This window comes from Furipterus horrens, unplaced genomic scaffold, assembly GCF_987537825.1.
Source record: "Furipterus horrens unplaced genomic scaffold, mFurHor1.1.pri manual_scaffold_1, whole genome shotgun sequence".
Classification (NCBI taxonomy): Eukaryota; Metazoa; Chordata; class Mammalia; order Chiroptera; family Furipteridae; genus Furipterus; species Furipterus horrens.
Window position 1 is genome coordinate 121,296,605 of NW_028327171.1, and position 25,883 is coordinate 121,322,487.

The 25,883-nt window shown below is 38.7% G+C and overlaps 1 protein-coding gene across 6 annotated transcripts in view; it reads right to left on the reverse strand.

Moving 5' to 3' along the window:
* Positions 1 to 459: 459 nt before the first annotated feature.
* Positions 460 to 25,883, reverse strand: part of RALB (RAS like proto-oncogene B) — a 96,430-nt gene continuing 71,006 nt past the window's right edge. For all 6 annotated transcript variants that reach the window (XM_090279312.1, XM_090279293.1, XM_090279298.1 and 3 more), the window contains 4 exons: positions 16,241 to 16,406; positions 8,627 to 8,835; positions 3,990 to 4,167; positions 460 to 1,081 (listed from right to left, as the gene is read on the reverse strand). In XM_090279312.1, coding sequence (XP_090135438.1) covers positions 962 to 1,081; positions 3,990 to 4,167; positions 8,627 to 8,835; positions 16,241 to 16,354 — 621 coding nt within the window. In that variant the 5' untranslated portion in view covers positions 16,355 to 16,406 and the 3' untranslated portion in view covers positions 460 to 961. The remainder of the gene's footprint in view (positions 1,082 to 3,989; positions 4,168 to 8,626; positions 8,836 to 16,240; positions 16,407 to 25,883) is intronic.

The window sequence follows — 25,883 nt, forward strand, 5'->3', positions numbered from 1 at the left end:
GCTCTCCATCTCTGTGTGCAGAGAAGCCACATATTCAAATCTACCTACTCATGATCAGAAATGATATCAGATATCATTTATGTTGATTCCTAGTGGAGAAGAGCAGCCTAGCCATGGGACTGGCAGCTAGGAGATGATTTAGCCAAAGAACTGTTTTTCAATCTGATTAGAAAAGTGCTTCATTTATAACACATACCACTCTTGAGTCTTCACTTGTCTATAAAAAAGAAGCCCCCAAAACAAGGACACTATAGGAGGAAGATAGCTAACATAGACTATCATGGCCAATACTTAAATACAAAGAATACAACTTCCATTTCTCATATATGAGAAGGATTTATGAGTTTGGTATTGACCTCTTTGGCCCAATTCAAATTTATTTTTTTAGCTATGATACAGATTCACTGAGTATTGCCAAGGAATGTAGCCACCGCCCCCCCCAAAAAAAAAAATTCTGAGTTTTTCATCTTCATTGGAGTTTAATGGATTTTTCTGAGTACTACTATTAAGCTGACAAGAGTTGGGGGAGTCTTACTCCACCCTTTCTCCCAAAATCTAATAAAATAAGGTATTTTTACGTCAAAACAAAAGGCACTAATGTTATGAAATTAGGGGGAAAATAAGATGCTATGACAGTCTTCTTTCATTTTAATTCACATTGGACTATTTCCTACCTCTAGCACTACATACGTGGTTAAGCTTGTAGAAGGGAGGACAGGAGGGAGAAATGCAGGAAGAAGGGAACTCCAAAACCTCTTGACTAAGTAGCCAGTCCACTGAAAGGTCAAGGGCTTATTTCTTCTGCCAGCCACTGGTTCACAAATATTTTTCCCCATTTAAACTAGTCTGCATGAGTGAGGTTGGGGCGAGCAGAGAACACACCAAGAAGGAGACTAGTCTTCTCTGAACCACCCCACCCTATGTCCTTAGTGGCAACTGACTTCATCCATCATCGTGGCATTCACAGTAAGCAACACCTTTCTTTAAAACTTTTCTTGTTCTTGCTGCTTTTCTTGCCATTCTTGTCCTTGTTTTCTGACATCTTCTTTGCTCTGATTTCTCTCATTAGATCAAAGAACACCTGGGGTGAGGAAGAGGTGAAAAGAACAAGGAGGAAAAAGTCATTTAATGATTTAATAAAGCAATTAGACTAAGCATAACGCCATACTTATTCTTATAAATTATATGTCATCAAAAACAAAAAGTCTAGAGCAAATAAGAATAATTATCATTAAAAACATTCTAATTCACCAAAGACACAGCACAGCTCCTATCATACAACTTGTCGACCTAAGGACAGAAGCATTATACTCTTACTATCATTCAACAGCTTATTTCAAAATTATAAAACCTTTTCTTCTGATAAGTATGATGAAGTTATGATAAAACAGCAAAGAACAGATCTACTGTGAAGTCTGTGACATCACAAATACTAAGAGTGACGATAGTAATCAGATTTTCTAGCATTCCCAATCACCAGAAAAGGAAAATGATGTAAGTACTTGTATCTTATTTAATCTTTAAAAGGACGATATAAAGGTTAAGAACATCATTATGCATGACAGTGTTCCCAGCATAACGTAAGTCAAACAGCGGACTTGGGAAAGCAGATAGGGGGTGGGGGGGTGGGGTGTGTGTGTGTGTGTGTGTGCAGGTGTGTGTGTGTGTGTAAGCAGGTGTGTGTGAAAGCAGGTATGTGTGTGTGTGTGCGCGCGCGCACACGCGCGCCCGTTGGGCAGGAGGAGGGGGAGTGGTTGAGTCATAAACCAACAAAAGCTCCTAAAAGTGGGGAAAGGGAGAGAGGGAGAGAGAGGTCCTGGCAGGCTACCCCTCCCCATGTATACCCCTACTCTAATTCTGAGGAACAACCCCTCCTCCTTTCCTTGCAATGTCATCTGAAAGAAACTATCAAGAACTGACAAGATTTGTCCTTTGAATGCCAGTGTGGTACATTTAGATATGGATTATCATTGTCACAATAGTTTGGGTTTTGTCCTCTGCTACCAGCAGTTGTGCCAAAGCACTGACTATACCCAAGCAGACAAAATATGCTCCCCAAAAGAGACACTTGAGATTTCTCCTAGAGAGAGACGAGACAAAGTGGGAGACAGAGTGGAGGCTTTTGTTTGGATGTTAACACAGACCACAAGCTCCTTTATCTCCACAGGCATATCTTCTCAGTAGGAAGCAAGATCATGCTCTCTAAGTGTGGGACTTCACCAGCATTTACCACCAGCTCGGGATACAGAAAAGGATCCCTCCAAACCCCTCAAACCAGAGCAGGCACCCCTGTTCTTCAGCACTCAGGAAAGCACCCACCCATAACAGCAATAGTGAAGAGCTTCAAATGTTACAGGTTTTTCTTTTTGTCCTAAAAAAAGGAAGGAGGAAGGGAATGGAGTGTGTCCAACTTAAAATGATGATATTATCAACCTTTCGTGTAAATTGTTTACAAATGAACACAATACTGCCAGTCAGAAGTCTCTGCTGGTTCTTGTTCGGCAGGCCAAGCCGGTCCGGTGGAGGAAGGAGAGATGACAAGCGGCTGTGCAACAGCCCCTCCCCTACGCCTTCCAGTCCAAACATTCCCGCCAACCACTCCGTGCCGAGAAAGCCTTCCTGACTTTTTAAAAACAAAGTACATGTCTGGATTTCCTGTGTTTTCTAAAGCTAGCAAACAATTTTATAGAAAGAAAGAGATTTAGAATAGCACAAGAGTCAACATAAGAGTTGGGATAACAATACAAAGAAAAAGGTGGCTCGCAAGTGAACACACTCCACATTGCAGACTACGACTAAACAGATTCATGTTGCAGGTGCTGCCCAAGTGCTTCTGAAGTGAACTACTTCTAAGGCAACACTTTAAGGGTGCCAATGTTCCTCTCCCATCCTTTCACACTGAAGTAAAGCTTGGTTACAAATACCTCCCTCTTCTGGTAAGAGAAGAAGAATTTTATCTCCGTAAGAAAGAGAAACATAGGCAGTGGTCTGGGGGATTCAGATGGTGAGGCTGCATGGGACAGAGCAGACATGCCCACAGCTTGGTGCCAGAGTGAAATGGGTTTAGATTTTACCAGACCATGGACCGCGCAGTAAGAGCTGATGAATAAGGTGAAGGCACAGGGAAAGCCTTGTCTTCTAGGTTGCCTGTTTTTGCTGTATAACAACCACTTTGAACCTAAAATTTTTAGAAGTCCTAACAACAACAATCACTGGTAAATGGATTTTCAGATTGTCACTGTTCATTATTATCAAGACCATCCTTGTTAGCTTCAGAGATTTCAAAGAGAAAGTATGCTGACGTTCAAGAAATGCCTGGTGAGTTGATTCCTGAGGGCAAATACTACTCAGAGGCTCAGTTATAAAGACAGAACACCTTGGCTCTGCCTGTGGACAAAAAGGTGAAAAGAATAAATCTATTCAATAACTCAATGAGAACAAAATCAAGAACACACTGAGTTTCTTTGGGGAACCCCCTAAGCCTGACATAGCCAGCCCTGTGAACAGGCTATGGAAGATGAAAGAGCACACGGGAGCTACAGAAAGTCCTCACTAAATGTCGTGCATACGTTGTACAACTCGAAGCAAACTGAAGCAGCCAATTTTACCACAGACTAATTGATATAAACGAGAGCTAAGTGCCTACGCATCTCAACAATGTGTAATGGAAGGATGTCGCTTGAGCACTTGCTGCACTACATCCACCCTTCCAGCACAGTCTGCACAAACAAATGGCCTCATCTCACCAGACTTCCAAGGTCTGTGCCAGCATCAGGCACCTCTAACAAGGCTCATGACAAAGTGAAAGGGCTCTGAGTTGCTTTAAATCAAGAGTGAAACCCTCCCAGTGCTTCCCACTATAATGACAAAGACACCTGGAAAAACTCCTAGTTTCCATAAATGGTTCCCTTTAAACCAAATTGATGAGATGTCTAGGTTCTGCTGTTTCTCAAGTTTGTTTCCAAGAAACTGGTGGAGAGCATGCCCACCTTGTCCACGTTGGCCCGAGTCTTGGCGGAGGTCTCTACGTACTGCACGCCCCACTCCTCGGCTTTGCTCCGCGCCTCCTCCACCGGCACCTGCCTCCGCTCCTCCAAGTCCGACTTGTTTCCCACCACAAGCAATGGAATTTTATCTTCTTCAGCCTTAACACGGAGGATTTGTTCCCTAAGGTGGTACACATCAAATATAAGGTCATCTAAGATGAAACGTTTTCCAAAGGCAAAAGAAGAAATTGGTATACTTACACATGTCCCAAGGATGTATTCCCAACCTAGATCCTATCATAAACTAGACAAAGGTTTTCAAAGTCTGGTGCTCAGAATGGCCTGCAGCACTTGCAATAGATGCAGATTTCTGGGCCCCACAGTTGCCCTACTGAAGTAAATGTTTGCATAGGAGCCCAGGATTCTGCATTTCAACAATCTATGCTTACATAAAAAAAATAAAGAATGAAAAATAGGGGCTGCAAAGATAAAACAAGCTGAAAGAAGGATCTTCATACATAGAAGGCTTAATAAGTCCCCTGAAAAAAATGTATAATTTCTTTGTGAGAATAAAAGCTATGAAATCCAGGGTTTTTCACATGGAAGGTAGCAATTAGTAGATCATGAAATCATTTAGTGGGTCACAACAAGTAATTTTTTTTTCCCCTCAGTGAAAAAGAATACAAAAGAAACATCAGAGGGAGTCTCTAGTAGTAAAGTAAGTATGGTTTTGTGAAAGTCTGTTGTAATGTCTATATGTGTCTATGCACCTGCCTTCCCCACCCCTCCTCACCCCCAGTTCCCTTAGGACAGAGTAAATGTTACAGGCCACAGAATGAGACAGTTATGTTAGGCAGTAATTGCATTTAATGTGCATTATTTTTCCATACAAAGTAAAAAAAAAAGAAATATCCCAAGGTCTATGAAAAAGTACTTCAAAACATCTTCTCGACAGAGGCAAACACAGAGAAGCCTATCAAGATGAGGAGACAGAGACGTATGGCCAAAAAGAGGGAATGGATCAAGGTTTCAGCGGGAGAACTAAGCGACGAGGAGATAGCCAACCTAATAGATGAGAAGACAGACAACCTAACAAATACAGAGTTCAAAACACTGGTGATAAAGATGCTCACAGGCTTGACAGATATGCTTGAGTACGACACACACATAAGAGAAGAAGTGAAGGCTATGCTAAGTGAAACCAAGGAAAATCCACACAAAACCAATGGTGAAGGGAAAGAAACCGGAGTTCAAATCAATGATTTGGAACATAAGGAAGAAAACAGTCAACCAGTACAGAATGAGGCAACAAGAATTGAAATAATTGGGGAGGGGCTTAGGAACCTCTGGGACAACTTTAAATGTGCCAACATCCAAATCACAGGGGTGCCAGAAGGAAGAGAGGAAGAGCAAGAAATTGAAAACTTAATGGAAAAAATAATGAAGGAAAACTTCCTAAATTTGGCAAAGGAAATAGACAAACAAGTCCAGGAAACAGAGAGTCCCAAACAAGCTAGACCCAAGGAGGACCACACCAAGACACATCATAATTAAAATGCCAAAGGTTAAAGATAAAGAGAGAATTTAAAAGCAGTGAGAGAAAAGCAGAAAGTTACCTACCAAGGAGTGCCTATAAGACTATCAGCTGATTTCTTGCAGGCAAGAAGGAACTGGCAAACAGTATTCAATGTGATGAAAAGCAAGGACCTACAACCAAGATTACTCTATCCAGCAAAGCTATCATTTATAATGGAAGGGCAGATAAAGTGATTCCCAGACAAGGTAAAGCTAAAAGAGTTCATCAACACCAAGCCATTATTATATGAAATATTAAAGGGACTTATTTAAGAAAAAGAAGATCAACACTATGGACATTAAAATGACAACTCACAACTATCAACAACTGAATCTAAAAAATAAAAACAAAAACAAACTAAGCAAACAACCAGAACAGGAACAGAATCATAGGTGTGAGGATGATTTGCAGGATTATGAGCTGGGAGGGGGAAGGGAAAGAAATGGGGAAATGGTGCAGGGACTAAGAAGCACAATTGGTTGGTACAAAATAGACAGGAGGAAGAATAATATAGGAAAGGGTGACCCAAAGAACTTATTAGCATGACACATGGACATGAACTAAAGGGGGGGGTGGAATTGCTGGAGGGAAGGGGGGTACTGGGAATATGGGAGCAAAGAGAAAAGAAATTGGGACTACTATAAAACCGTAATCAATAAAATATACTTTTTAAAAATTCAGGAAGAAAAAACTTCTCTAAAAGAACTGTTACCTATAACACACTAAAATTTATCTCTATTAAAAATAATCAGCCAACAAAAGTTATTAATCAAAACCAAAAATTAAAAAAATTAATATTCCACTGACACTATTCTGATGCAGTGGGAACACTTATACTTCTACATTCCAATATGTGCCAAAGAGACCCCTTCAAAAATGTATTTTGTGAATATTTGCATTGATTTGTATATGATATAGGATAACATTTTATAACAAAAATATTTAGAATTTCTTCCATACAGTCAACTGAAGTGCCAGATATCAAGTATTTTAAGAAAGAGAAAAAAGAAGAAAAAAAAGTTAGATGCTTAAAAATTGCTCTTACACATCAACATTTAGAAGTTATCTGCTCAATAAAAACTGATAGCTTTATGGCTCATTATTCTTGCACAGGCATGTAAAATTACCTCATTAATAAACATATTAATCCAAAAATGGAAGTACCAAGTTCTGGTTTCCTGTAGCAAAGCCTATTTCTCTAGTTTATAGAATATGTCCAGGAAAAATTTCAATATAGAGTATATTAACATTTTGTTTTATGTTGGGGTCTTTCCATTTGGAAGATAAACATAGAAACACTGTTTTGAAATTGCTAACAGGCATAAAGTGACTGATTTTAATCACAAGGCTCAGACAATCTACCTGATTCCAACAACATGAGAAACCAGGACAGCTCTGAGACATGCATCTAACTATCAGAATTCAAGTCAGAAGAACTAACTTCCCTTCCTTTTTCCTGTAGGTAGTCATTGGTCCCTTCTCTTCTACGAATCCCTCTTCTCTAATAAACAAAAGCCTTCTTCCAAGATGAGATGAGACTGCTCCAATTCTATGAGAATACATGAGTATTCTGTGTGTGTGTGTGTTAATCCAGGGGAGACAGGACAACGGTGGCAAGGGTGGCACTACTATTCTCTGGAGATGACTCTTCTACTACCCAACAATTCCTTTGTTGGGGAGTCAAAGGGAAATAGTAGATCAGAAGGCTCAGAAAAGGGAAGAAAATAAGATAGTGTGCATCTGTCCAGTTTTACCACAAAGAGGCATAAAAAGAGGACGTGTAGCTGCAAACACAATTATGAATCCATGTGCTATATCCACATACAGAAACCTCAAGATATGTCAGAGAAGTCTAAAGTCAAAGGACTTCTCATCAGGAGACCTAGTCATCTGACTGATCAACACAGCACAGATACTCAACCTGTGAGGTCTTGCAACCATAAGTCACTCTCTTAGTACTTTCCATTTTCTCAGCTGGTTTACCAGAGTTCACTCCCTAAGACCTCCTCCCTGGCTCACTGGGGCTTCCTTTCCAATCTTGGGGGGACACTTAGCTTCTTCATTTCACCATTTCACCTTAATTTCTAACCAAACTTGCTAAAAACTGACAAAAGTTACTGTGGGATTTTTTTTCCCCCCTTTTTTAGTTCCCTGTTATCTAGATCTAGTTATTAAAGGAAAAAGTCATTGGGACAGATATCTTTATGAGGAGGATAGATGAAAAAAATGGGAAGGGTATGGGGGAAAGAGAAAAACACACTTCCCATAAGAATTATGTCTAATGGCTCACTATTTCCTTACAGCAAAATAAACTTAAGGTATCTTTATCATATTTCCAAGTGAATTATAGCATGGACTATTCCATCCACTGCGTAAGGACCATGTGACCACACTGTGAGAAGGCCTGGGACATAACACAATCAAGGGCGGCCAGTTCCCACCCTTGTGAAATTTATAGTCCAAAGCATCATTTTATTTCATCAACTAACAAGCATATCTTCATATAAAGAAACAGCAGCTTTGAGCAAACTGGCCTGGAGTCACAAAACTGGTCTGCCTGACCCTAAAGCTGGGTTCTTTCTACTCAGCTATGCTAAGTGCTATGGGAGCAGTAAATGGTCACTCTGACTCATATCTTCCACTCTGCTAACAATGTGTCACCCCCCACAAAACAGGTCAAACTTGTTACTTTTCAAGCAAAATTATTAAAAAGATGTAGTTAACTCTTATTAATCACTGTCTCTCAGGATTTATATGAAAACAAAACCATGGGTTCTTGAATGTATGGAATAGCTTTGTCCCTCTTAGGGACAACAAATTAAGATAATTTATACTTAGGAATTATTATAAAACAGGGAAGTCCAAAGAGATTATAACAAATAGTGAACTATAATGTGTCAAGATTCAAAAAGCCCCAGAAAATTCTTCAGAGGGATTCTTCCTAATTACAGGCTCAACACTCTACTACTCTTCTGAGCCTCGAATTCCTTCAAAGTCCAAGACACATGAAAAGAAGACAAAAAGCCTCCTGGAGGCTGGAAGCTGGAGACTATTTCAAAAATACCTGAATTCTGCCGTTGCCGTAAATGATTCGTGTTCGGTAATTGAAAACACTAGTAGAAAACCCTCCCCACTCCGGAAATAGTTGTCTCGAATGGCTGCATAGTCCTCTTGTCCAGCGGTGTCCAGAATATCTATCTGGACTTCTTCTCCATCAAGCACTACTTTCTTTCTGTAACTGTCAGCTTTGGTAGGTTCATAGTCTTCTACAAACTGAGGAAATAAACAACATTGTCAGTAATTAACAACGTTTTAAGGAAAATAAAATATACCAAAAAAAAAGTCAATATACTAATAATCTATAAGCAACTGAGTATTACTGTGTACCTAATAATCATCACACTATGTTTAAAGTGCTATAAAATAAAAATAACTTCCTATATATATAACACTCCTCTTCTTCATTCCTCAGTGCTACCATTTTCTTATTTTTCGTTTTTAAACAAGAGCAGATAATTCCATTTTACAGATGAGGAAATCAAGCATACAGAACACTGGGCAATATCATTGTTGGTATAAAATTATAATACAAACACTGGCAAGGGTGAGAAACAGGAGCTCCTATTCATAATCAACAGATATATAAAAATCATCTGGAAAGTAACTTGACAAGAGGTACCAAGAGGCTTAACTAACTATAAGACATGATAAATTGCAAATGTGTCAAAGATTAAACGTAAAAAATAAAAACCTCAAGTACTAGAAGAAAACGTTGGTGAAATCCCTTTATTATCTTTAAGTAAGAAAAGTCTTTTTAATAACAATGACTCAAAATCCAGAAGCCAAGTAAAAAAAATATTTGATAAATTATACTATGTAAAAAAATTTTAAAAAACAAACTTCTATTTGGCACAACACATTATAAACAAGGACAAATGACAAACAAGGAGAAAGTATTTGAAGCCATATCACAAATAACTATATGTAAACAGCCCCCACAAAGAGGGAAGAGGAAAAAGGATCAACAATCCAATGGCAAAAAGTAGCAACAAACATAAACAATTCACAGAAAAGTAAATATTGATAAATATGTCAAATCTATGAAGAAATGTTCATACTAACAAAGAAAACAAAAAGTGTAACTACATTGAGACACCAGAATGGCAAAACTCCTGAAGTCTGACAACATACAGTGGGGAAAAGGCACTCTTGTACATTGCTAGTGGAAGCAGAGAACAGTACATCCTTATGGAGATGAACACAGCAACATCTGATAGAACTAGAGAAGCACTTATCCTCTGTCCTAGCCATCCTGCTTCTACGAATCTAACCTACAGAAACACCAGCACAAGAACACACAAGGCTGTTCACTGTGGCACTGTGTGAAAGAGCAAAAAATTAAAAACCACCCAAATGCCTGGCAATAGAAATCCACATACTAGAATACTATGCAGCTATACATAATGAGACAGAAAACAATGTACAGATATGTAAAGTTATCCAAAATATAACAGTCTACCTTTAGTACAAGTAGGGAGAAAAATAAAATAGATATACACATACATATATATATAATATACATATATTAAAAATACATATTATGTATATATCTCTCTTAATATTTATGCATATGTATGTATGTATATACCAAACAAAACAAAACAAATTTTGAAGTTGTTAAACAGGAACATTGAAGCTAAATGAACCTAAATGAAAATTAAATGGGTAAAGTAGCCAGCAGAAAGAATTCAAGAGACTTTAGAGAAAATGTTTTAATAGAATGTATCTCACTAAAAGAAACTAAGGACAAAATATTTCAAAGAAATGGTAAATAAACTTCCCTAAGTGCTTGACATATTTAGTAATGATATTGATATTTCAAAGCTATTTTCTTTATATTATATTACACACTGAATAAGTAATTGTCTAAATGATGCTAGAATTCAAGCTATTCAGAAAAAAAATAAACTGATAGCAATACACCATTAATATTGAATCAGAGCTGGTATAAGTGAATATTCACATGCAAAATATTGAATTTGGACCCCCTACTTTTCACATTACATACAAAAATTAACTCAAAATGGATCAAAGAGCCGATGTAAGAGCTAAAACTATAACCTCTTGGAAGAAAACACAGGAGTAAGTCTTTATGACCAATGCATTCTTAGGGATGACACCAAGAGCATAAGCAACAAAAGAAAAAATAAATTGGACTTCACCAAAATTTAAAACTTACATGCTTTAAAAGATACTATCAAAGAAGTGAAAAGACAACCAACAGAATGGAAGAAAAATTTGTAAATCATATATCTAAAAAGGGTCTTGTATCCAGACTATATAAAGAACTCTTAAAACTCAACAATGAAAAGACGAATTACCCAATCAAAAAATAGGCAAAGGATCTGAATAGTCATTTCTCCAAAGATATACAAATGGCCAAGAAATACAGGAAGAGATGCTCAACATCATTAATCACTAGAGAAATGCAAATCAAAACCACAATAAGATACTATTTCACAACTACCAGGATGCTACAATCAAAAAGATGGGCAATAACAAGTGTTGGCAAGAATGTGGAGAAACTGGAATTCTCATACACTGCTAGTGGGAATAATAAAAAGGTGCAGCTGTTGTGGAAAAGTTTTGCAGTTCCCCAAGTTACACAAAGAGTTACCGTGTAATCCAGCTGATTTCATGCCTAGATATATACCCAAGAGCATTTAGGACATATGAGTATGTGTACACAAAGACTTGTACACAAGTGTACATAGCAACATTATCCTGATAGCCAAAAAGTAGACACAATACAAGTGTCTGTCAGTTAATGAATGGATAAACAAAGCATGGCATATCCAGATAATGGAAGGTCACTCAGGCATAAAAAGGAATAAAGTACTGATTCATACTATAACATGGATGAACCCTGACAAATTACGGCAAGTAGAAGGAGTAGAAAACATAAACAGTCATATATTATATGAGTGTATTTATATGAAACGTCCAGAATAGACAAATCTATGGAAACAGAAAGGAGAGCAGTTGCCAGGACTGTGGGCAAGACAAACAAAGAGTGACTGCTAACGAGTATGCAGCTTCTTTTTCAGTGATGTTCTGGAATTAGAGTGATGATGGTTGCACAAATTTGTGAATATACTAAAAAACACTGAATTGTACACTTTTAAAGGGGTAAATTGTATGGTGTGTGAATTATAGCTCAATTTTTTAAAAAAATGAAATAATGTTACAACATGGATGAATTCTCAAAACATTATGTTACATGAAAGGAGCCAGATATAAAAGGTCACATGTTGTATGATTCTATTCATATAAAATGTCCAGGACGGGCAAATCCATAAAACCAGAAAGTGGTTGTCAAGAACCGAGGTAGGGGAGGGAGTAGCAATGAGAAATGACTGCTAAATACGGAGGGTGTTTGGGGCAGGAGTGACGAAATGTTATAAACTCAAGAGTGGTGATGCTTGCACATCTGTGTGAATATTCTAAAAATCACTGAACCGTACATTTTAAAAGGGTGACTTAAATTTTTAAAGACTTAAAAACTGAACTGAAAATATCAGCATGAACTTATATGCCATTTGAAGAAAACTCTTGAAAACAGTCTTGTATTGCAAATTAGGATTTTAAAAATAAAAATAAAAATACTAAAGTATTTTTAGTATTAGGTTCTCTTCTATTCATCCTAATAATTATCTTAAAATAGAGAAAATGTGAAAATTTTCTTATGCTGCCTAACAGTGTTCTTCTTTTAATTCTTTTCCAAAACACAAATACATGACCACCTCCCCACCCCACCCCCGCCAGCAGTGCAAATCTCTGAATACCTCCATAAGGCATCTCCACTGCATATTTCTGAGCTTTCAAGGTTAACACCAACAAGAGTTCCATTGACTCCTTTGACACTAGAAGTCAGAATGTCCTGTTATGACTGCATACCTCTGTGCTGGAAAAATTGTGCTTATTAATAGAACATTAGATTACAACTTTGATGTTCACATTTTCCCACTAGAAATAGAAAATTCCAAGTCATGGTATCTGTTAAGATGAACCATACCCTGGCCTTGTAGAGCTACGTGCGATTCAGGTCCAGATGCACAAGACACACAAATCTAAAACAAACTTCATACGCACCCCTCTGTACTAAGCCATGTCTCAGCTGACTCTGCTGGCCACTGAAAAGCGTGAAGTGGTTGCTGCCAAAGGGTCCCCATCACCAGCCTCACCTTACTAGAAATGGCACACAGCTTTAAGTCTTCAAGTATGTTAGGCCAAGGATAAAAAGGTCAAAATCTCCCTCTAATTTTTCCCAAAGTCAGAACTTAGATTAAAATAAATAATTCTGGGACTGTGGCTCCTTTCATAATCCAATTTTCATGGCAATTCCACCATATAAGCTAAAACTTTTTTTAAACTAAGGGTAAAGCAGAGCAGGAACAAAGAGCTTGAGTGGCTAATAAGACTTCAGACCACTGGCATGCCCTAGCTGATCTCTCAGGCAGGAGTTACCACACCTGGCTGTATGTAAGAATTGCCAGAGGGCTTTGTAAAAAGAAAGATTCTCAACTCCACAAATGTTATTCAGAAGATATTTTTAGAAAGATCCCCCAGGAGATTCTATGATCCGCCAGGTTTGGGAATCACTGTTAATGTCTCTTCGAGTGCCAAAATGATGCTTCTGGAACTATACTGTGCAATACAGCTGCCAACAGCCACATGACAAGTGCTCAGTAGCCACATGGAGTGGACCATATAGCTAACAGAACACTTACCTCGCTGCAGAAGGTTCTACTAGCAACACTGTTTTAGAAGTCAGTTAAAAGACTTCACAAACTGCATCGCTTCATTTCTTTTCTTCCCTTGTTCTGATTTTATTTTACCATTTCTTAATAACTGCTGCCTTCCAGTCCTCAAATATATTAGCCTGTGAGAAAAATAGCCTAAGATCAAGCATAGATTTCCTTTGTTTCTCTGAATAAGCTAAAGAAAAGTTCTGCATGCCTCTTTTCCCTCTCTCATGCCATACCACATACAAACATATATCATAAAATGAAAAATTCAGATGAGACTCCGAGCCTCCCACAAGGTGCAGCTGTGCCAGTTGGGAGGATCCTGTTCTCGGAACTCTGCCTGCAGCCCACAGTGGCACTGTGGACACTGTAGACGGGCTAGTTCTCTCCTGTCTGCTGGAGGGTGATAAGAGCATGTGTGGCCTCTCTACATAGCAGGTGCTAGTAGTACCTGCCCTCCAGGTGCGACAACCAAAAATATGTAACATCACCAATTATTCATTCTTTAGGGGGCAAAATCCCCTTCCCTTATCTCATTAACAAACTATGCCTCTATCCTATCTCCTTCATCGTAATTCCTCCACTCACCCTCTGTTCTTCCCTAGTCTCTATTATAAAAGTAAGAAATTTTTCCTAAGCAAATCAGGTTAATAAGCAAAAACAAAGACTCAAGACAAAATTTGTGTCTCTTCTTTTATGAAAAAAATGTGTGGATAAATTAAGCAGATTCTGCCAGATTTCCCCATTTTGGCCCCTACCATAAGATGAAGAAAAGTAAGCATCAAAAAACAAGAGTTTCTCATTATAAGAAAAAGCAGAGTTATGGCCCAGGAAAGATCATGGTTTTGGTCTGAAGTTTATTCATTTGGGGGTCCCTCTTTAAGAAAATACAATATAACACATATAATATTGGAGAGAAAGGTGAATAACTAGGAGAAATCAAAACCCATTATAAAATGTTTTTAATGGACAAATACACACACACCCTGAGGTGACCTTCAGTGAGTATGTCTTTGTATGATGCCCTCCCCTTGAATTCAGGGGAACCTGTGACTGGCTTCTAATCAAAACAATATGGCAATGGGCATGAACAAGATTCGCCCGTGAATACATTTCCTTATGTAAGAATCTGTCTCAGCTAAACAGACAGACATTCTTCCTGGTCTTGAAGAAACAAGCAGCCAGGATATGAATACCTAGGAAGAGGGCCTGGTATCAGGGCTCTCTCCGATATGTTGACAGCCAGCCTCCACTGTCCAGCTACCAGGAAGGCTGGACGAGCAACCAAACCTTGGCTGAGCTCACAGCCACAGCTGACACCGTGTTACACGCAGCCTTGTGAGGCCCTGAGCAGGGCACCCAGCTAAGCTGTGCCATATTCCTGACTCCTGGAAACTGCAGGTAACAAATATGTCATTTTAAGCTGCTGAATTTGTGGTAATTTGTTACACAGCAATAGAATACTGGTACAAATAACACATCACGAAATCCAGCAAAATACCATATTTTCATGAATTAAATGCCTGGCATACCTCTAGAATACCTTATTACTGTTTTGTTTTGTTTTTTTGAATTGCTGTGTATTCTTTATCTTATCCTATGCCAGTGATTTTGAAATACTTCCTACAGAGAACTAAAAAAATAATTTAGTCTTTCCTATAGCCTAGTTCATCTATATTTCTTTTTTATTGATAGTTTAGAGAGGTTTCTTCAGCTTCACAACTACTTGACCTTCCTAACATTGAAACATTTAAGACTATTAACAAAATAGGATACCTCTATTGAGCTTTCCTGTAAGATAGGGAAGAACTTTTCGGACCAGTTTCTAGCTCCTTATGTTTCATTTTCAATCCCTGTTCCTCCTCCATGGCCCACTCGGTCAGCGCCAGGTGTCACAGGACATGTCCATGCCACACACAACCCTGGCGCTGCACCTCAGCTACAGCGCCAGGTGAGTCAGCACAGTGGGCGGTTAGACTTTGCCTAGAAGCCATTCCTACACTGGGATGGCTGGTAATAACAACAACAGGCCAAAGGGACTCTAAACCTCATAAATATATACTATTAATCCCCATCTAAACATATCCTTAATTCAGCTTCCTTCAGCTAAATCCCAAAAATGCCCATGGCCACTCCAGCACCATCCAACATAAGAGGAAGCTGGACAGATGGAAAGTCTAGTAAAAAGGGATAATGACCTTAACCGACTGAGGCTCTGACGGCTTCTTTTCACAAATTTTGTAAAGCATGCGCCGTGTGACATGTGATGCAAGTGAAGAAGGGTTAAGCTCTAAGCTGAATACTCTGCCTGTAGTATCAGCAACGGCCACCAAGCAGGGGCATTCACTGCCACAGGAATCAAGACGGTGTTGTCACACTGGACTCAGCACCAGTTTCATTGCCCACATCAAATGACGGAAGTCTGGGGCAAGGGCAGTGCAAGCTTTACCTTGCTGTAAGGAGAACCTGATGTCTAGCACTTGAGAAAAAATTAAGTCTTACAACAACTTAGCTCTCCCTTTCAACAGCTCCTAAAATTGGCTTTTACAAAGCTAAGTATCAGCCCGTTCTTCAGCAATACCTATACAAAGGCCCCCTCTCCTCTCTTGCTCCTGTCAGAAAGACAGCTCAAAGTATAACAATGGAAATAATGCAAGCAGGGGCCCCTCCCATCCCTACCAGAGTTGAAAATACTTAACCAAAACTCAGCAATCCAGATCTTATGCTGGTTAGACCCCTTATAAAGCTATTCGAAAGCACCTTCACACAAGTTTGCCCCATGACCCTCCATGCACATGAGCACTGCTGGAAAGGGGACGCTGCCACTGCAGACAGGAGGACTAACGCGGCCTGTGCCCAGCATGCCTTACCTCATCATACATGAACTGAAGCGTGAGGGCTGACTTGCCAACTCCTCCACTGCCAACCATGATCACCTTGTGCAGGGCCAAGGAGCTCTGGCTCTTATTCTTGTTTGCAGCCATCCGGCAGGTTTTCCAAGGTGGTGACACACAGACAGAAGACCCAGTTGAAGAGCTGCCGATAAGAAACAAAGAAGCTTAGAGGCAGTTTGGGGCCCACCCAGCTGAAATCCATCCATTCCAGAAAATCCTAATCCACATGTTCCAACAGAGAGGAAGAGATGAAGCCCACCAGCAACTCTGGAAGTCACTTAAAACAGCAGAGCCGGAACAACGGCAAGTCAAGAGAGAAGAAATGGGGATGGGCCTGTGTCACAGGGGAGGGTGGGGAGACCATCTCCCACAAAAGTCAGTGCATCCTCAGCACTGCCTCACAGAGTCACAGTGACTCCAACTCCAGTGCCTACCCTACCCGCGCGTCATCTGGAGCCACAGAAAACACTAGGACTCGGGGACTCCACTCTCTCCATATCCTCACTCCACCCACCCTGTACCGCTCCCCCAGTACACAGCCCTCAGAGACTGGAGCCTCAAGGTCATCTGAAAAGGGTAAGTACATGTATTATTTTATAATAAGTACCCCTTCATGACACATGATACAGTTAAAAGAAGGCAAACTAAATTATTTATTTCAAGTGTATTTAAAGTGATGAACTAAAATGAGTTAACCTTTTCTAAAAATAATCTCAAAATAAGTTTAACCTCATCAGAGCAAGATGAAATGAGGAGAGTACCCCTGGAATTGTGGGAAGATAAGGTACTCTGAATTAGTCAATTTAAAAGACACTAGCTGGAACTTAATTCTCGCCCAATTGCCGATTTTTATTTTAATAATTTGTATCAAAAAATCTATTTCACATATACCACAGAGGAGGGAAAAAGGACACGGGCCCAAGTCTGGCATTTAATTTCTCCAGTTTTTTTATCTGCAAAAACTAGTAAACCACCACCTAGCTTGCAGGGTTTTTCTAAGTATTAAAATGAGACAACATGTGAAAGACCTAGTACATAGTAAGAAATTAATAAAGGTTGGCTTTCTTCTGACAAAGTTACTGAAAATACCCCACTAGAAAATTATATACACATAACACACACAAACACAAATCATTGGGTAACATAAAACAATATTAGTTATAAAACAGTGGTTCCCATTTCCGGGTGTACAATGGAATCACTTGGGGAGCTCTCAAAACATCCTGATGCCAGAGATTCTGCTGGAGTTGGTCTGGGATGCAGCCTAGGCTGGGAACATCTGAAAGCTTCCTAGGTGACTGTATTGTAGTAAAGCAGACCTCCAAGGTGGGGAACATCTTATGTGCACAGCCAAGCTTAAAAGAGAGCAAGAAAGCCCCATGCAGGGCAGGAAGAAAACAGCAGTAAGAGCTGACACTTCTGCAGCCCTGCACGGCTGCCATTCTTAATAACAGGATTTAATCAACACACAGGGCTAGCCAAGTGGGACTTAGCACTGAGAGAGCTTTTCTGAATTGAGACTTGGGAAGCTAAGATCCTTAGGAGCACACCTTCAGAGAAAGAATAGACCAGAAAAACATCTTCCACCAACAGGGAAAGATGACAAGGAGGCTTGAGCCCTGACTGCAGGGAAATGTATTCTGAAAATCCAGAACCACAGCACTCCTCTAAAGCCAAGAAATTCACACAAAAAGTAATCCCAGGCTGGTGGCTGTGCTGGAGCCCGAGGCACAGCGCTAAACACAACCTCTCTGTGGGGACAACATGCAGTGAAGACAGCTCAGGAAAGTCACGGCTGAAGGCCACAAACAGGAGCCCACCAAACCTATGACACCTAAGAAAATCACCACACAAGTCAGCATACCTAACAAGTAGGACTTCTTAGCTCTTAAAAGAAGTACTAGCTGATCATTTTTAACAAAGACAAAATGAAAATATAAGAAAACTTACATTTTTAAAAGACTAGGAGTTTAAGAAGCACTCAATGCCTAAAAATACTTTTTAAATATTTAAAATGAAAAGGAATAAAAAACATAGGGGAGGAAAAACAAACCCATCTCATGTCATTGGCAGAGGTTCCAAAATTAGACTGACAAAAAACAGATTACTGAGAAAACAGAACTGAAAAAGAAAAAGACAAACAGAAGCTTATTAAGCTGTGCGTCTTGCGCGCACGAGACACACACAGAACCACAGAACGCAGTGATGAGCAATCAAAGAGGGTTTAGAACCTGGGCTTATAAAGCAGCGTAACAAAAGAACGATACATTTTGTAGACAAATAACAAAACTCAGGAAAGAGACTTGGCACTTGTCGGGGAGGCAAACTGTGGGAAGGTAAATATATGCGGAAATAGTAGGAGGTAAGGGTGAGTGGGGTTATGTACATTCCTCTGGTGCCTTCTCTGGGCTCCTAGTCTATAGAGTTGTTTGTCTCAGGTGAGTAAGAATTTTCCCTTCCCTTCCTGTAGGAAGGCGAAGACAGTTTCTCTTTGTGTCGGTTACTTTCTCAATTGCCTTTAGCTCAAAATAACCCTTAAGCCAAAGTGGCAAATTTGGGGCAGCATACTATAAACCCTGTCAGTGATCAGTAGAAAATTTACAAAACACACAAAACTATCTTTAAGGGCTAAATCTTCAAAAAAAGGTTTATCTATGTTCAGTCTGCTCTGTTTAATGAGACATAAAATACATGAAAAAACATACATAACTACATAAACATGATCTGAAATTGTTTCTAAATATAAGAATATATAGATTAAAACACTGGCAGGAAATACACTGTTAATAGTGAATATCTGTGGGTGGCAGGATCATAGGTGATTTTTTTTTTCTTTTTTAAGGATCATCACCCCTGGTATAAGTGGAGATCAAATCTGCTTGTCTATCCCCCTTTCACTGGACCATGCGTTTATTCGCCTACACTGGGCCTTCTTTCCACGCTCCCTTTTCTAATTATGAGTAAGTGGTATAAGGCGCAGGCCTTCCCAAAAGGCTTTTTAGTTTAGGAAGTGAAACTGCTTCTGGCCTAGTTTCTGGTCCACTGTTTCCCACAGAGCTGAGTTTGGGGAATGCGGTTGGAATCTCCACACCATTAAGCTGTAACACAATTTCTCTGAAGCAACCTTACTGCTATGAATCATTAGAGCTGTATTAAAAAATAATTTTCTAGGTTGAGGAGGGGGGCTTTTATAAACACATGTAATTCTGAGCTGTTATTTTCAAAAACACAAAATCAATTTTTTAAAAAGAAACCATAAACAAACTGAAGAGTATTCAACAAATTCACAGATATTTGCCGAAATGTGCTGAAAGCTCAAAAACTGAAATAACCATGGTGGCTATTTCCAATCCACATAGCTACCTCAGGGGACTTGACATGCGAGGGGTAAGACAGGAGAAAAGCAGAGGTGCCCGCCACGTGCCCATCACTGAACCAACCCTGGAAACTGGAAATGCTTTCCTCCAGATTCCTGTCATTGGAGATAATAAACTCCTATTTGTTAGTCTATTTATTGTTCTTGGTTTTGTTTTTACTAATACCAAAAGCATTCCAGAAAAGTCTTTGCACTCAGGAAACTCAAAGTCTAGTGGTTTGGGCAGATTAATAAATGAATATAATATAGGATAATAAATCAGACTGGAAGGTCAGGGAAAATTTAAGGGAGCAACACAAGAACTGCTACTTGACTAGATAGAGGAACAATACCAAAAAGAAAAATAAAATTATTAAGGCTTAGGAGGTTCATGTTGATGATCTGTGTTTATTATAGATATGCCTAGCCAATATATGTATTATTAAAAATAATACAAGTATCCTTTCCCCCAATATTTTATTATGAAAAGTTTCAAACTTTAAGTTGAAAGAACTACATAGTGAATCCATATCCCCACCACCTGGAAGCTACAATTCACATTTTGCTCCATGTTCTGTATCACACACCCAGTCATCTGGCATCCCTCCACTTACCCATCAATCATCAATCATCTGATTTTCTGATATATTTCATCTAAGTTATAGACATCAGTACAATTCAACCCTAACTTCAATATTTTTTGCAATTCAATAATTCACCCATTGCCTTCACTAACAATTTCAGAACTCTTTCTAAGGGGCTTGCAAACCTGATCTCTTCAATGAGCTATTTGGGTTCTTAGCCAATACTTGAAAGGCACAATGCAGACCTGGGTACATAAGGCCAAGTCCTGGCATGATTTTAGAGTCAGAAATCTTTTACATGGGACTAAAGAAACATACTAACAGACAGCTTTTAATATGTCTCTATGTACCAACAGAGAACCTCTGTAGCTTGACCCATTTCTGTCCAAAAAACACTTAAATGCTACTTTGTGCCAAGCTGTGGGTCTGTGACCTTAGAAAACTCAATCTCCTAAGGGAAGACATTTTCATATAATGTCTCACATGCAATGATAAAGATGGCACAATGCATAATGTAAAGCATAATGAACTCTGGGAATAGAATCAGGAAAGGCTTCAACACTGAACAAGAGTTCACTCAGCAGGTGGGGTGAGAGGGGAGCTTCCCAGGCATCACAGAGAGCACCTGCAAAGCAACAAAGGCATGGCACATCAAAGTGGGTTGAGGTACCACAGAATATTAAAACATAGGTATGATGGTCTCAAAAGATATGCCATGCTCATCTACAAATGGGCTGAAAATGCTGTTGTAAGAAACGTATCCTAGAGAAAATGAGGGGCCATTGCAAGGTAGGTACTCTAGCCCAACTTTACTTGTAAGGTATTGGATTGGTAAGAACAAACACATTTAGATGGCCTGGCAGGGAGGCCAGACAGTTGGGAAATACTTTTTATGTAATATTCTATGACACGTTAATATTAAGTAAGGCTCCCGACCATTTACCATTAATTCAAATAGAAGAACACATATTCACTTGAGAAGTAAAATTCTAAAAATAAACCCCAGTACATAAACTATGCAGAGGAGTGTTAGGAGGAATGGGGTGGTGTCCACTGAACCTTAGTCTCACAGGCTGATATAGTCATTAGTCTTTTGTTAAACTTAAGCTAGGAGGAAATGAGATGGTAGGTAGAGTCCAAATGCCACCTTGTCTGTATCATAGAGTTGTCATGAAAATCAAATAAAAAGTTGAAAATGAAGAGAAAAACTTACTCTTGCAGTCCCCCTCATAAAACTCCAGTGTCCTGGGTAATACAGTACACAAAGGCACACGAGGAACTATCCAACACTACACACACATGCAAAAAATTGCATTTAGCAATTTTTTTCCAGATAGTATGGTTTGAAGGTAATCTGTATATTACTAGTAGGTCATAATCATAGCACTGGAGTTTTCCAAAGCAGTATCCATGTTTTTAATCCTTTAAATAACAGTAAAAAGGGAAGACAATCCTAATCTGAGACAATTGAAGCACCAAAATAATTAAGGACAATAATCTTTTTTTAAACCACTGAAAACTCATGAGTCCGTACCTATAATAAATATTATGTATACAAGGGAGGAGGGCTCTTAAGTACAGTCAAACACCAAAGCAGACTGATAAATGTAGAGGGTGCATCTGAGTTGAAAAACCAACACTTTGTAACTGTTATAGTAAAGATTTGTAACAAAATAAACAGAGGGACTGTGTAAATGAGTATGCCAATATATGTAAGAATGTGAGGTGAGCCCTGGCTGGTGTGGTTCAGTGGATTGAGTGTCAGCCTGTGAACCAAAGGGTCACCAGTTCGATTCCCAGTCAGGGCACATGCCTGGGTTGTGGTCCCCAGTTGGGACCGTGCAAGAGGGAAACACACATTGATGTTTCTCTCCCTCTCATTCTCTCTCCTTTACCCTCTCTCTACAAAAACAAATAAAATCTTAAAAAAAAAAAAGAACGTGTTGACAGCACCTCACTTCCTGCACTGAGTCCCTACATCACTGGCATTTTAATGACAACACAAACTTGTGGTTATCTATCTCACAGGCACTCCTTGCATAGGGAGGTAGTATCTTATTCATAAGTGTCTCCAGGGCCTACAATTCTCACCTACCGTGTATTAGAGACCTAGAAATGCCCGGAGAATAAATAAAGGAATGAATGAATAATGAGGGAAGAGTTCTAAGAAGTAAAAACGAGGACATATATTAAACAATATTCCATAACATATACTACACCACATTTCTCATCGAAGTTCCATTAAGGAGTGAACATTGATTCTAGAAGGTAAGCCCTCCCCAGAGGTTCTTTTTGTGGTTTAACAATAAATGCTTGTTAGCTACAAAAATAATAATTAAAAAATACACACATGTACATGTGCACACACACATTTAAGAGCCAATTTGAAAAGATTGGTCAAAGATGGACAATAAAATATATATAAAGATAATAACTACAATGATTTGAAATGCATCAAATTTGTTCACAATGATACTAATAAAGAACCTTATTAGTCACTTTTGAGGTCTAGTAAAACAACTCATATTTTAAAAACTGGTATATAGAGGGAGAGAATTCAAAATGTATCTTGCTTCTCTTATACAAACTGTACCATGAGGTGACCAAATAAAGATGAAGTAAGTTTCCCTTTACAAAATATTCTAATGAATCAAGGAATGATAAAATTGGGCTATCACCATTTTGCAACTCCTCATGAATTAAGAAACCTAAGCATTAAGCATCAAGAGCTGCTGCTAACATTAAGAGAGAGAACCTGACTTTATGAGCATCTATTTTTTAAAATATTTTATTTATTTATTTTTATAGAGAGGGGAGGGAAGGAGAGAGAAAGAGAGAAGCATCTATGTGCAAGAGTAACATCTATCGGTTGCCTCTCACAGGCCCCCAACCAGGGACCTGGCCTGCACCCAGGCACATGCTGACGGGAATCAAACTATTGACCTTTCAGTTTGCGGGACAACGTTCAACCCACTGAGGCACACCAGTCAGGAGACCATTGTAAGCATCTTTAAAAAAACACAACCACCAATGATGTAGTCTTGACCACCCTCCTAAAAAAGCTTTTAAATCTAATTCCCAAGGTACAGGAGACACAGGAATATGTTGAACATGATCACAGACACACACCATCAGCAATATATAAACTGTAGGAAGTTCTATGAATAAGCCACCCAGTTTCTTCAACAAATATATTTCAAGAAAAAATAGGGATATAGATGAAATAAGATTAGCCACAAATTGATAACTGTTGAAGCTGACTGATGAATACAAGCTAATTATACTAGTCTCTTTTGTATATGTTTGAAATTTTCTACACTAAAAAAGTTATAAAATATAATTAAAACAGCCCTGACTGGTGTTGCTCAGTGGACTGAGCTCCTGCCAATGAACGGAAAGGTTGCAGGTTCGATTCCCAGCCAGGGCGCATGCCTGGGTTGTAGGCCAGGTCCCTGGCTGGGAACGTGCAAGAGGCAACCAACCATGTATCTCTTGCACACTGATGTTTCTCTCCCTTCTTCCTCTCTTCCCATCTCTCTAAAAAGTAAATAAATAAAATCTTTTTGTCGTTATTTTATTTTTAATTTTTGATTTACTTATTGTTTCTCTATTATAGTTGTCCCACCTTTCCCCCCATTGCTACCCCCGGCCACTATGGAATACAGGAAACTAATGAATAAATAAAATCTTTAACAACACAGAAAAATAGTGAAGATAAAAATACAGGTACCAAGGTCCCCCTCTCTTGGAGATTCCAATTCATGGACATGGAGACCTGGCACCTATGTTCTCAAGCTGTGCAGGTGATTCCAATGCACACCTAGACTGAACACATTTCATGAGACTTGAAGCTCTCTGATAACAGATTCTGTATTTTGTTAAATACTGTTTCACCCATTACTTATCAGAGAATACACGGTTTTCTCACCTTAATTCTTCAAGAAGTAGAATACTCATCTGTACGGAAACATGAATTTAACTTCAAACAGAAGCCTCACAGTTAACACTATGCTTAATACTATGCTACAAACCTTTGTTAATACATGGGGCATGGTACCTGCTATGTCTAAAAAACAAACAAAAAAAACACTGATTTACATTTCACAGTCTGATTCAAAATTATTTTTGTGAATTTTCTAGTACTTAAAATGAAGATTACAAAGTTTCATCACTCAACTCTCTTGATGTCATCCTAGAGACAGTTTCTTTATTCTTCACTCACCCCCGAGTGAACGCTTCCCTCTTCATTTTTACCTACTAACGAGTGAACTTTATTCTTCACACAGTCGTCTTTTTATCTTCCGTTCTTCCAATTCACATACAATCATTTCCACATATTCACTTTACAGTTTTAAAGTCTTCAGAAATAGGGCCTGACCAGTGTGGTTCAGCTGGTTGGGCATCTTCCCATAAACCGAAAGGTTGCAGGTTTGATTCGCTGTCAAGGCACATGCCCGGGTTGCAGGATTCGTTCCCAGGCATTCGAGAGGCAACTGATGGATGGATTTTTCTCTCTCACATCGATATTTCTCTCCCTCTCATTTTCCTTCCCTTTCCATCTCTCTAAAAGTAAATAAAATCTTTAAAAATGAATAAAACTAGAGTCTTCAGAAATAGGGAGCCCTAAATAAATGAGAAAAAGGATGTTTTTAATTGTTTGCTTTAGAAAAGCATAGAATTTTAGCAAAAACAGGACAAAATAATAAAGATTTAAAATGGTATGTTCACTTCAAGTAATGAAATAAATTTAAAGAAAAAAAGAGTGATGCTGATTTGAGAATTCATTCTTGGATTTTCATAGTTTAGAACAGAAGAGAAACTCTAGAAAACAGAAAACAAGTTTTACAAGTATTTTATTAAATTCTATTAATACTTAATTTTAATTTTTACAAATCAGGTTTGGGAAATGGTTAGTATATTTTTAGCAACTTTTTGGAGTCCTTGCTTATATCATCCATAAAAACAAATGAATAAACCATATTACATTGTAAGTTCCAATTGAAATACTTATTATTTCTGATGTATACACTCACAGGACTTACTACTTTAGTTTCCTGAGGATGGTTACCAATCTTACATTGAGAAAAAAAGTACAAATTGCTCCATCTTCTCTTAACAAAACCTAGAAATTCAATTCAGGACAATTTCTTAAAGATTTGCTTAAACACTCCAACTCTTCCATTTTATGTGGCAGAAGAACGTATCTATGGCAAAAATCGCTATCTCCAGATTAAGTGTTATCAAACCATACTGCTATTGCTCCTGTAAAAGAATAGCTGTATACTCGTATATACTATTTTTATTTTTTGCCATAAATCACTAAAGCTTCTCTAAAGTCCTCCCAACCTTCCTCCAAAATAAAAAAGCAGAGGACTACTAAAGTAATAGCACATTAAGAACAATAACAGGCTGTTCTGGCAAATGTACATCTGGTAAAAATGAGTTTAAAAATAGATTTCACTAGCTCTAGAAGATCACAAGACCTTCGCCCTTTGTCTTTTATAAGATTAAAAAGGGTGCGAAGTCTTAAAGGGGGGAATTGTAATAGAGCAGGGGAGGGGTCCCCAAAGTCCCCACAGCTCATGGTTTTAGGGATGGGGAAAGAAGATAATACAGCTTTAGAGGTACTTTGCATATTGATGGCAAGCTGATAGCTAGATAATAGCTATGCTGCCCCAGG